This window comes from Ceratotherium simum, chromosome 12, assembly GCF_057802395.1.
Source record: "Ceratotherium simum simum isolate JZ-2026a chromosome 12, ASM5780239v1, whole genome shotgun sequence".
Classification (NCBI taxonomy): Eukaryota; Metazoa; Chordata; class Mammalia; order Perissodactyla; family Rhinocerotidae; genus Ceratotherium; species Ceratotherium simum.
In genome coordinates this window covers 44,079,090-44,092,793 of record NC_141911.1, presented here as the reverse complement: position 1 = coordinate 44,092,793, position 13,704 = coordinate 44,079,090, and the positions used below count along the sequence as shown (strand labels likewise).

General features: G+C 41.2%; 1 protein-coding gene across 3 annotated transcripts in view; it reads right to left on the bottom strand.

The window, feature by feature from the left end:
- Window positions 1–13,704, bottom strand: part of MAML3 (mastermind like transcriptional coactivator 3) — a 402,996-nt gene that overhangs the window by 113,698 nt on the left and 275,594 nt on the right. For 2 of the 3 annotated variants that reach the window (XM_087437592.1, XM_087437593.1), the window contains exon 3: window positions 10,670–10,777. The exons of the other annotated variant lie outside the window; for it this stretch is intronic. In XM_087437592.1, the coding sequence (XP_087293718.1) occupies window positions 10,670–10,777 (108 nt within the window). The remainder of the gene's footprint in view (window positions 1–10,669; window positions 10,778–13,704) is intronic. 3 annotated transcript variants of the gene reach the window in all.

The window sequence follows — 13,704 nt, the reverse complement described above, 5'->3', positions numbered from 1 at the left end:
TAATGTCGTTCAGTTCACAAGAGGAAAGTCATCCTAAACGAGTCCTGGGCTTTTCCTCACATTCCACCAACACGTTTCCAGTTGGGTAAGGAAGCAAACAGTTCTGGCAGAAGTCTCAATTATAGGAACAGGGAAATAAGATAAGGGGATCTCTCCTCTTCTGATGCGTGTTCTTGCATAGTAATTTGGATTTAACTAAAATTAACTACAGTAAATGTTTTTGCTGAGAGCAGAGTCTGAGGGAGAGAGATGACCCCTTCATCCTAGCTCCAAGATGGCCCCACGTGTCAGCAGCATGTATAAAATACTCTTGATTGTGTGTATGTTTCTGTCCTGTCTTGGTAGTGAATGAATTTTAGCTTCTGCCTCAGGGCGCCTGATATCATGCTACAAATACTAAGTGTTCAATGAATGCTGTTGACTGACTAAAGATGCATGAGTTCAGCTTTCATTTATTATTTGAGGTGTCCTAAGATTGATTTTATTTTGGTGCTTGCCATATTCCTTCCAGATCCTGAACCTACGGGATTCTATGAACCAGAAAACTATGACTAGCCTGTGACTGGGTTTTCGAGTCCTTCCAGCAGTGGGTAGTAACATATAGACCCCCAGGATAATATTACATGCTCAAAGACTGGAAAAATAGTTTTAAGGCTGAAAGGAGCCTAGAAATTATCTAATTCGACCTCTTCATTTTACCAATGGGGACCATCTCCATTTTTACCAATGACCTGTAGTTACTGATGCAAAATGAGTAATGGTTAGTGTCAGCTCCTTGCCTTGAACCCAACCTTCCTAATTCTCATTTGGGAGTTTTTTCTATCACATTTTGTTGCCTCTCACCCAAAGTTTAATATAACTCTTCCAAAGAGGCCTTTCATTTCCTTCATACAATAACAGAAGAGTCAAATATTATTTCCACAAAGAAGGAATTTATTGTGGCTCAAAAGAAGCAAATCTAAATGCAAGGATTATAAGAAAAATTTCACCTATACAATGAAAAGGAGAATAATCTTGTAATTCAGGAAGCTGATATTCAGGAACATGTTTTCACGCTTACCCTTGAAGATAAGGGAACCCTGGGTGAGGAGGTCTGGGGACTGCACCAGAGGGTGCTATTGGGGTTCTGCAGGAGTGAGCAGATTACACAGAACCCATCAAGGAAGCCAGTAAAGGTGGTGGATCACTGTGGTCCTTGGCTCCCTAGGGCTGAAATGCCAGTAAGATGTCAAGACTCACCATTCTGTCTCCTTACTTCCATAGCAGTTTCTATAGATAAACCACATTATAAAATGCACCAAAATAACAGATACATGGATAAACAGATAAATACAAATAGGAGCAGAAAGGTGTTATAGAGAACAGACAAACACCTACATTTCAGCCACTCAATCCATTTGTCTGCTTTACTCTCCTATCATCTGCCAACTCATTGGTAAAAGAAAAAAATCTAGAAAAGGCAGTTGGGAGAAATGCATCGATATAATAAAAATCACAAACCTATACAGTATAAGATTACATGAGCAAGAGTTGGTGATAGGAAATACCCTCAGAGGGTTGTTATGAGAACTATTTCCAATTCAAAACAACAATGATGATGATTCAATTATCAACTTCTGCTGTCTTAACGCCATGTTTAGAGGTGGTCAGATTACCAATTAAAAACAGAATACCACTATTTCAGCAAGCAAGCCCCAGGAGCTTAGTAAAGAGCTGGAGCCCTCCTTTGATGGCATAGCAAGGGGCCCTTCTCAGCTTCCTGGCACCTATGCATTTCTCCAAAGGCCAAGGAATGCTGGAGAGCATGGACTAGCCTTATTCCTGGTGGGATACATCATTATCCTCACTTACAAAACAATACTGTTTTGATTACAACTCCACTATTTTTCCAAAAAGGTATGAGGTGCTTACAGACCTTTGATTTGCTGAAGAGTTACCAATCCCAACACATCCCTATGGCATTCTCTTTTCCCACAGAGTGCAGTTCAGCTCTCTCAGACAGGGTAAGACAAGGCACTTTCTCCTACATCACACTTACAATTATTTTATTATACTATTAATTATAAGGGTAATAAAAACTATTTTGGCTGAATAAAAACCATCTGTACTGTCTGCATTAGATGAAAAGGACGGAGGATAAGCTGACTGAGAGATCTGTCCGTGTTAGATTATACTCCCAATAAGGGAATGTCTGGATAAGCAAAGACTGGGTTTGTGATACGTTTTCCTAGATCATCATTACAAGGATAATGCAAGGTGCTAGAGGCTGCCCTGTATGCGCCACTCAAGTCTCTCTTTGGTTCCAAGGCTACTCTTAATAGTGACATTAGCATTTATGTGACTCTACCATTAATTTTCAACCAGGCAATAGATTGTTAACTTTCTTTTCGGGTTATTTCTGAAAAAATACTGCATTTCAGTAGTATTTCCCTACCTTGCAGATATTTACTACCCTATTGAAATTCCTTCCTTTCTAGTATCAATTTGAGTCTAATTTTGGGGATGATAGTGTCCATTAGATATTGTCCAATCCCTCTTTTTCTTTACCCCTGAGGACTCCTGCTTTGTCCATTGAACTAGTTTGGTTCCCCAAATATATCTTTCATAGAAAAAGGAATCCTAAGCTTAGAAAAATGAACTTCTGAGAAAAGAAAATTCTGGAAGTTCAGATCCTTGAATCAAAATTTTTTATTCTTGGTTCTTCTACTCTTTGCTTTTTCCATTCTTTCTCTTGTAAAATGGGTGCAATGTCTAAATTTTCCGTAGGAAAAATGGCGTTATGTTTAGGACAAGATTCTGTTTTGCACATTCTAGTTCCTTTCCCTAGAAGAAAAACCACTATTATTATTATTAAACACTAATTGCCACTTTAAAAGCATCCCCATAGAATCAAGATGTGGTATGTCCCTCTCTTCCTCAGCTGTAATGGTAAGGTTAATGATGCTGATGTGGCTTGCCTGGCCACTTAACACAGTGTCAGTGACACAGCTCTAAACAGATTTCCAACATCTTCTCTTCTGATCTGTGGCCGAAGTCACTTGACAACATTCACTCTAAAAATTTCAGGTGGCCTAAGTGCCAAGCCTGAGCCACATTCTCAGTAAAACTGAAAAGTCTTTTAAGAGAGATTTCTGGAAGCCAGGTGGCTTGCACATCTGCAAGTCTGGCTTGAGGACACCATTTGCCGTCAAGAACCTGCTGGCATCGTTCCTTGTCAGAGAAGCCTGTGATCCCCCCACATACCCTCCCTACTCACAGGGAACGAGGTCTGCTTGAAGAGAATCAGACAGAGGCATCTGATTCTCAGTTGGCACAGAAAGTTCATCGCTGTCCACCATCACACAAATCAGATCCTACAAGAGCAAGGGAGGCCAAGGGTTAAGGCACTCTTGGGACACCTTCTTTACCAGGATGGGAGCTAAGAATCAATTGCTTTTGGCATGTTACCCACACTTTTTCAAATATGGACAATCACAAACTAGCTCCTCTTCTGCTACACAGTACCCCATCCTAGTCCAACAGATCGATTCTTTTTTAAAATGGAGGGTACTTTTGTTGGCATTCCTTTTACACTGCCCTCGAGAGGAATTGTGTTTGAGAGCAGATATGCAGCCCGTGTGTACACCCAGCATGTGTTTTCCCGTTCCCACCCTACATTGTTTGTTGAAATAAATATGGAAATAAGGCTGAGCAAGACAGCCAAGCCAGCCAAACTGAAATAAATTCATCACTCATAGGCTCTCAAGGGAAGGAAACCATGCATTTTTTTCTAAATGATTATTTCTGAAGCACTGAAGGAATGGCTATATCACTAATGAGGCCTGTACGCCATGGCTGCTGATTATAAATGACCTGCAAAGAGACAAGGAGATGGTGGATATGAAGGGGAGGTGGTGGGGAGGGGCTGAGGGGGAGGAGGTTTGGCTGCTGGTGGCAAGCGGTAGAGATGAGTACCCAGAATCAACTCCTCTGCTTTTTTGACCCAGCACTAAACCCCTGGAAGAGCATGTGACTTATTCTGTATAAATTCAGGCGAACGTTAAGGTGTCAAAAGCCCCCCAAAGACAGAAAAGCATCTTGTTTACAAGAATTTATGCCGCCATGAACATCTTTCTCCACCTGTGCATGGAAGTTCTTGGCAGCATCCCAGCACCTGGAAAAGACCTGGATGGAGATGGCAATGACATGTAAACTACACTAAACCACTAAATGGCACCATGGCTCCTGGTTCCTGGGATCCTGCCTTGATGGCTAGGTACTGGGACTATAGGAAAAGAAGAGGCAGATACAAACACAGTTCATGGGGTGGGATCTCTCCCCAGAGCAGCTCGTGAATTCTGGGCTAGGCTGACAACAATGGACTTGCAAACTGGGTATCAAAAGCCATGAGAGATCCTGACAAAACTTCTCAGAGATTCGTGATTCAGTGGCACTATTAAGTCATATGATACGCTTTAGGAAAATGCCCAAATATCTCCTGGCATGACTTAATAAGAATCATCCAGACAGAAGAACCCACTGTACCATGTTAACAGCAGCAGCCAGAAGAAAAGGCCTGGCAAGGGATATTCTTGACAAATGAAGTGATCCAGACTCCAAGGGCAAGGGCAGAATGATGTGGTAGTTATTTTTTAAAATGGGTGTATTATTTAACCTAAGGAAATGCACTAATTATTCTTACATCCTTAGGGAAAGGTGGAGGTGGAAAGGATCTTCTGCAGCCTGTCAAACAAAGAAGCGGTGACAGGGTGTGAGATATGTTAGCTATGTGTAGTGGTGCCAGAGGTTCCTGAACTTGTGGAAGATAGTTGCTCTGTTTGCCCTTTGCAGCCCGCGTGCTCTCCCACAACATTCTGACAGAGCTGCCCAGGCAGCTCCTCATCTGTCATGTGTACTCTGCTGCACGTGGATTCATGGACGGAGAGTCGTACGTGGCGAGAGTGAAGGTCTGGGCTCTAGCTCTTGATGCAACGAGCATTCCAGCTGTTCTAGGTTATCAGCAACTCATCCGGTCACAGTGATTGCAAAATGAACCAAGGATTCTGGAATATCACCCTCCATTTCTTAAATGCCCAAAAGGATAACTACACTAGCCCCAAAAGATTGTGGCTTTGAGTATGATAAGGCAGTCTAGTCACCAAATCTGTCAAGGCAATACTCATAAAACAGAGAGGAAAAAGGAGAAAACAAAGGACCAAGTATAAAGTTCCACTCAGTTTACTTCCGCTTTTCAGCCTTGTTTGCTGTGGCAAGAAAGACATGTGCATTTCACTCCCTCCCTGCAACCCTCCTGGGCAACAAAGAACCACACATTAGCAAAGAGAAAAGCAACACGCAGCAGGCCCCAGCATTCCTTCTCTTCATCACTGGGGTGAATGCTATTCCCAGACCCTTCTTTCTCTCTCATCTTCTCCATGTATGGTCAAAGAATAAACAGGGGTTCTCAAATAATCATAACAAAGAAAAGAATGAAAAGTCACCCATTCCAAGATGCAAGCTCCATGCCTTGCTGCTTCCAACAGGGAAGCAGGAAGGATCCCACCAGATGCTGCCTCGCTGTCGGCTGATGCTCTCTAATGAATCTGACCCCCAGCTGCCGCTCTGAAAGGGTGCAGCAGCGTGTCAGTGTAAACAGCTAAACCTAGTGTCATGTCAAGTGGTAACAAGGCCACTGCTGGTTTTTTACAAGCGCTGTGCACTTAGCAGATAAAAATGAGCATCCTATCGCTGGCCTCCACAAGTCACACTTATCAACAGTGAGAAGAAACAATGCTTTGTTTGATCGGTGTTGCTTGGCCAATGACAGGAAGTTAAATTTCTTACAGGCTGCCCATTAGCATGATGAAAAGGTGAGTAACAGCTGCATTAACAAAATCTTTGTGCATGTGTCCACTGGTAAGCAGTTCAGAGCTTCCCCATGTTCCCTCCAATAAAGAGAACTAATTACCCTCCACGATGCCACCTGGGCTTGAGACAACCAGTGTCAGGAAAGGGCTTTGACAAACACATTTATTTGTCCAGGACCAAGTCCAGGGCCAGCAACCTCCATTCTTCCTGGTATCACAGTGGAGCCAGATGCACACAAGATCAATAAAAGGTCCCGAGTTCACTGCAGGCTGGGGGCAGTACCTGCAGACAAGGCGTCCCCTGGGAGGACAAAGGCTTGCAGCCACGGCAGCGGCGATGCATTCACAGTGCGTGCAGAGTACAGCCCTGCTCGTGCACCGTGACCGGACACTGGGTTGAAGTTCTCGTTTGAAGAGAGCTGAGAGGTTTGAAAGGTGTCAGACAAGGAAGGGGAGTTGAAAAGAAGGGAGGGTTGTTTTTTTTGATGCTAAAGCACTTGCTTTTCAATAGAAGAATTTTAAGCAGATAAATATTGGTTGACATTATTATCCTTCATTTTATATACAAGGAAACTAAAGTACACAAGAGGTACGTGACTGCATCACATATCTGATAAAAGGAAGAGAACTTGCATTTACTGAGCACCTACTGTGTATCAGTCATTTTCAGATATATTATCTAGTTTAGTCATTTCCACAATCCTAGGAGGTAGAATTTCTAGACACACACACAGAGACACACATACACACACACACACAGGCTGAGGAAAGTGAGGCTTAAGGAGATCAATCACCCCGCTAGGGCTGGATTCACACTTTGATCCATCTGACTCTAAAGTCCTTGCTCATGCCATTCCAACTGTTCAATGCCATTTTGAGCACCGAGCCTGTGCAGGAAGCCGGGTGATCTGATTTTTGAAGTGATTGGAGTACTTTTCGCAAGCTGCTGGGCCTGCAGGAAGCTGTCAGGCTGTCTGTGGTCCTGTTCCATCAGCAGAGCTTTAATACCGTAAATAAGCATGCCTCCTTTTGTTAGTTGAAGATGCTTTCTTCAACTTTCTCCCACTCTAGAGAAAAGGTAGGACTAAAACTATAACTAATGACATCTGTTCTTCCCCAAAGCTGTATGTGTGTCTATTTGATAACAGGGCGCTGGCAATTACCTTACTTCCCCCAACCCAACCCCTCAATCTACTGTACAGCTCAGCACACAACAGATAGACCATGCCTGTCTTTTGCTCAAAGGTGAGTAGGTTACTAAGACACGTCACCTTTCTGGGTACACGTGCTCATGTTTAGAAAAACACACCAGACAATAATTTGATATATCACAATTTTAGATTCGCTACCCAGTCCCAGTACAGGGGAATAGAGTGTTTCAAAAACTATGAACAAAAATGCCAACTTACTGTCAGGTTTTAATTACTCATGTTTAAGGACAATGCAAAAATAAAAACAAAAACCTGGTTAGTTAACATTCATGATATTTTAATCTAGCCAGTACTTTCACCTTCTCAGCTCACCAAATCTTTTGCTGGAAAGAAATTTATGGACTATCTATTCATAGATATAAGTAATTATATACAGTTGGGGTTTTTCTAGAAGTTACTCCTAAACTAAAGGAGCTTAATTCATTTGCATCTTCTAATGAAACTGCTGCTATCCCGAGTTTAATAGCCAAAACTATCCTGTTTGGTCTGGTCCATCTTAGTCTGGATCCTGGCTGTTTCATGGTAGGAAGTTCCCCTCATTTCCTGAGAACTCACTCAGAGGCCGGATGAGGCGACCTCCTGTGGGTGGCATTACGGCCATGGAGAAAAACCCCACCCACCAAAGGAAAAGGCTTTGCCCACAGGACCCCTGGGAGGTGCCATTTTCGTCTTCTGTTGCACTGCACTGACATTTTTAAATTATAATGACTCCATATCCCAAATGAGTCCTAAGAACATTCTGAATCAGCTAATTAATAAATCAATTGCTCTTCAGAATGGCATTTATCAAATTCACAACTAATGTGTGTGGTGACATTAGAGTGGAAGTCTGCAGCTGCTACACCACTGGCTCTAGTAGGATCCATTTATGTAGGACCCAGCTTGTTCCAAAACCTTCGCCATGCTCTGGCTGTAAGGTAAGCACCTTCAAGTGTCTATGCATACTATTTTGAGTCTTGTTGGGGCAAATTTCATCGAGGGAGACAACAACTTATAGAATAATAAGTAGTCGCTTGAAAGAATGAAGAACAGGAGCATCCCTACTAATCAGATACTCAGTGTCCCATATGGTGGCAGTAATTGAAACATCCTTCTGGTCACCCTGTTGAATTAAGATTAAAATCAATTAGATGCCACTGTTTAGATGTTGGTGGCATTCTGGTGTCTTTATCTTGTTCATTAGGCACAGATATGACGTGGGGGTTGACAATACCAAGCTGGGCATACTGCTTCGCAAAGAGTAGACCATTTGAACTTTTCAATCTCTTAAGACCCAATACTTTTTCTATAGGCTTCAGAATCACTGCCAACACATTTGAAATCAGTCGTGACAATTAGGCTGTCAGAGCAGCGTGTACCACTCTAACCGTCGTCTTAGTGCCTTAGAAAATCTACGTTTCTCGGCTATAGGCTGTCCCCTCCCCAACCTCGCAGCTAAATGCTCTTCTTCATGTGCTGCTGAGGGGCTGGCATTGACAGTGTGGGTGAGAGAGAGGAACTATGGGAAAACAGCCTGAGTGTGCAGGTCACCAATAGTGGAATGACCTAAAGTTGGACTAGAAGACAAGGCAGCAGATTGAGGACTTGGTGAGCAGAGGCAGAGAGCCACCGCTCGGAGGACAGAGGGCTGGGCAGAAGCCTGTCATTGGTTTAATCTGATTCTAGCACACACTATTCACCCTCCTTTCCTTCTTTATCATCAATATGGTTTTTCTCCTGGAGAGTTCTTTTTTTTTTTTTGGAGAGATAATGGGCGTTGACTCTTCAGTCAAATAGTCACTCAAACCTAATGGCTCCCAGAATTGAACTTGAGGGCAGACATCAAGGAGAGAGTATGTGTGCAGGGAACCAGAAATGGCACCATGTCCAACAGAGAAGACGCACCAAAGAAGTAAGAAGATGGAAGGGGAGAAGCAGGGAGGGTGAGAGAGAGGGGGAAGGAATTAGACACATGGCTGTACTAGACAGAGGACACAGAGAGGTGCACCAACACAGAAATGGGAAAACACATGAATTAAGAATGAAAATAGAGAAGAGTGTCTTTAGCCAAGGTCAGGGTGTCTGAATCAGGTCAAATTGGCAGGGATACCCAAGTAGGAAGTGAAGTTAGAAAAACTAAAAAAGTGCAACGAAATCCTATTTTGCTGTATGACCAGTTCATTTCTGAGCACAGAGATGTCAGAAAGTTTCAACGAATGCCCACATTCTTTTCATGACTGTCCTAAGATCTCACACAGTAAGTGACATCAGGAATTAGACTGACTTGAGACCAAGACAAAGTAGGAAACTACTTTGAATACAATTTTACTCATCTCATTGTTTATGGATTTGGAACAGATGCTTATCTGAACTAAAGCATTTGTGATATGATTTCTTGTTTTCACATATGATGTGATTTCTTATTTTCTCTTTTGTAGTCCCATTTATAAATCTATGGTAAGTGGTCTACAATAGTTCCATTGGCACCACCATCTCCTATGCCCGATATTATGATAATTCTGAAATACAAACTGAATAAATACATAGGTAGGTCATTTTCAAAATGATTTTTATTTGCTCAACAGATTGAATCCGTGTGGTAGTAAAATTACAGTTGGTTAAGTAAATCTTAAGTCAGAGTAAGGTTTCTCAGGGTAATGTTGATCTTTAACCCTTTAGTCTAGAGTATAGTTTTAGGAGCAGAAGGATATCCCAACATCTATATAAACAGAGAATTCACAGAGTTTGAAATGCCCCAAGCAGACTTTCTCACAGTTATTTGTGACAGCTTGACAGTGACCAGAAAAAATCAGGAGCTGGAATGCTTTCTCCCCAACTTTGTGGCTGACTTTTTTTTCAATCCTCGATAGATCATTTTGTGCCTTAATTTCTCTTTCTGCAGATTGCCAGGAGCCTTGTTGACTGAGCTATAGATTATAATAAGCTAGCACTGCACCTTATTTTTATCTTACTGGCCAGATTCTCTCACAAACTAAGCATTTTTGTCTATAAGAGGAAGAGTTTAAGAAATAAATGATCTATTAATAATAGTTAAGTATTATTTTATATTCAAAGATGTATTTTAAAATAGTCATTAGTTTATGACTGTTGGTGGCAGATAGAGCTTTTCTCTACAGTTATAGTCCTTAAAGCATAGCTCCATTTAAACATTTTTCCTTCTCCTCTATACCTAAAAATACCTATTGCGTGGCTTCATCAGGATATCCTGTAATTTAGAAAATCAAGGTGATTCATGTGATATTTTGGAGAAAAATTGTGTGGTTTTCCCTGTGAAGCTACTGATCTATGTCATAGCTCTTTGACGGCAGAAAGGCAGCATGTGTGTGTGTGGGGCAAAACAATATAATGAGACTGGATAGATCTGCTTTTTCTCTTATCATTCAGTAAGATTTTCACCGTTCACACAGGATTTTTCTAAATCTAGGCAGGCCAGAGATGGGGTAACAGCACTGAGCTCTAACTGACTCACACATGGGTACAAATTTCACTACTTAACAAATCTTCTTCCTTCCTTCCCTCTCTCTTTCTTTTCTCAGTCTTCTTTCCTCCCTTCTTCCTTCCTTCCTCCATTACTCAGGTTGTGTAAAATTAGAACATTAAAAAAATACATACACTCTTCTTTCCTTCTGGGTTAGTATAGATCACTACTAGTCCAGATAAGGGTGGAGAGCTGGGTGCCGAGGGCAGAGTGGAGAGAACAAGATCACTCACTGATTCAACCTGTCGAGAAAATCATAAACACATTTTTTAAGTTGTTCCTGCAAGAGTCACAAGGGATTACATAAGGCTTGTTTTAAACGTGTTTCCATGCGTACCTGATACTGTCATTCTCTCTCAAGGACTTCGGACAGCTCAGTTTATAAGGGAGTGTTAGCTAAGCTGGAACAACTTTTCTGGCCTCTGTACAAAGCCTTTTAAATATGATTTAGGGAGTGGGGAATGATGAAGAAGCAAAGTGCTGTGGCTAGTGCTAGGAAGCTGACTGCACCGGGGAACTGTTCAAATTAAGCACAGAAGGTAGTATCTTCAAAAATACCTTCCAGCCATACCTAGTTGCTGATCACCAAACTCTTGGTAATGAGAGAAAACATACTTCACTTGATTATTGTGACTATGGAATACACTGCTGTTTCTATTGTTGTAAGGCACCCTTGAAAAGGAAAGTTAATCTGGAAGAATGAATGACCGGAGGGCCAAGCCTAGGTCACAAAGCATGGGGCCCTCGTAAGCAGAAATTTGTCTGGGTGGGACTCAGGAAGAAACAGAATTTGGAATATTTTGTTTGTTTGTTTATTTGGTAGGATGTTTGATCTGGGCAGGAGACTATTTTAGGGGTCTCCAATCTCATCTGTTTGATCTGTGTTTTTCTTTTAAACATGTGTGCTTAGTAAATTATATATTGTAAGTGACCCTGGGGTGTGCAATTCCATCTCTTTTAATACACTTTTCCTTTCTGACAAGGAGCTTCAGTGGCTTGGAATAATCCTCTTCAATTGACAAAAGCAGCCCCCAATTTCTAAGTTTTTAAACCATTAGTGGCTGATCAGTTGCAACAAATATGCTGTCGCGGCTGCTGCTGCACCTAATGATTGAATTTTAAATATTCATGATGGATGGATGTCTGTGTGTGTGCACAGAAATGACAGCATCGACGGCTGCTTCTCACCAGGGCACCCTTAGAGCTGAGGAGAAGCTGCATATGTCAGATATTTTCTGGTTAAATATTCTAGTCATTAAAAAAATTATTCTATCATATAGATCCAGCAGCATTAATGCGTGAGATACAGGCATCTACAAATATACAATGTTGAAATGGGCAGACTCCTTCCCTCAAAAATTGCCCTTTAGTCATTAAAGAAAAAAAAAAACAGTGAACACACCAGCAATTTTGATAGTGGTTATTTTGAGGTGGTGTGGTTTTCAGTGATTTTCATTTTCTTATTTTTGCTTGTCTGTATTTTCAAAAACATTTTCTACAATAAACGTAAATTATTTTTGTAATAAGACAAAAGTTAACTTAAAAATCCCACTATGAGCAAAATAACAACGTCATCATAAAATTCTGACCAATTAAAAAAAAATCTTCATTGAGAAACATGCACTTACCGGTTATATAAATAAACACAAAAGAAGAGAATAAGTTTAGTCTAAGTTTTAACTATGAAATAAATGGGAAATAAGACCTAATTTTCCTCTAAGACTAGAGAAAAGGTGAGTCAATTTTTAGAGGAAATTCAATAGAGAAGATATAGTGATCAGAAAAGGGACATGCTTTATGCGATAAAATTACACCAAGTATATTCTTTGTCCCTTATTTATGGCTGAGATTACAAACAACTGAGAAAAGTTAGCTGAATTGAAAAATGCCCCCGGTTTCAATTCAGGGGGATGAGCTAGGATGAGCCCCAGTTTCTCGTTTCTCTCTTCTCCTTCCTGCTCAGCAATATCTCTGCTCCCTTTTTACTATTCTCCTTTTCTGGAAATGTTCTTCCTGACACACATATTTAAACACTATTAAATCTCACTGTTCCTTGCATTGTACATTCATATCGTCTTTTCTCATGGGTACATATTTAATAGTATATATGACTATCCCGATCACAGGAAAAAGGAAAAGATAATGCACAAACACAGGTTATCACAGAGCAAACCAGATATACTTGAACTGCTCCGTGTGTGTGAACAAAAACTCAGGTTTGTAATTCTGTAACAGGATTCTATCAGTTCTCCAGACCAGTGACTAAGTGGTTAAGAGGAAAAGTGTATTAACTGCTTGGCTCTGATTGGTCCCTAGAAACTTCCTGTAGAAAAGGATTAGAGCAAATACACTGAAAGGAGGGCCCAGATTCTGTGTCTTTAAGAATCACAGGGGAGGGCCGGCCCTGTGGCTTAGCGGTTAAGTGCTCGAGCTCCCCTACTGGTGGCCCGGGTTCGGATCCTGGGTGCGCACAGATGCACCGCTTCTCCTGCCATGCTGAGGCTGCGTCCCACATACAGCAACTAGAAGGATGTGCAGCTATGACATACAACTATCTACCAGGGCTTTGGGGGAAAAGTAAAAATAAATAAAATTATAAAAAAAAAAAAACACAGGGGGAAAAATAAGACAAGGTCTGACCGTGTGGCTGATAAGCGGGTGAAACTGTACATCTAGGTTTGATTCTCCCCAGTTAAGAGGTTAGGTCATGAGCTTGTTCAGAAGAAGGAGAAACAGCAGGGATGGGTAACAGTGAAGGCAGAAGGATCCTCATTGGAAAGAATAGTTTTAAATTTTGAGTCTGAAAATCACTTGCATCCTAACAATACTGCACCTGGTGGCAACAAAATCCTTATATAGACTGGTTAACCCAAATGAGATCCCCTGCAACTCAGCTTTTAATTTGTCATGTTTGCTTGATCCTATCAAAATATCCCTTTTGTGGATCAGTTCATTTCCTTGAAATTTTACGTAAAATTCTGAACGGCTACTTCTCTATAATTGTTGACATTTTAAATAATATTTGGTATTTAGAGAAGTTATAGAGAAAACTATCTTATAAGAAAACATGGCTCAGTATGCTTACTAGAAACAAAACTACATATGGACATTTACACTATATAAAAAACCATGGGGGCCGGCCTGGTAGCGTAGTGGTTAAGTTTGCGCT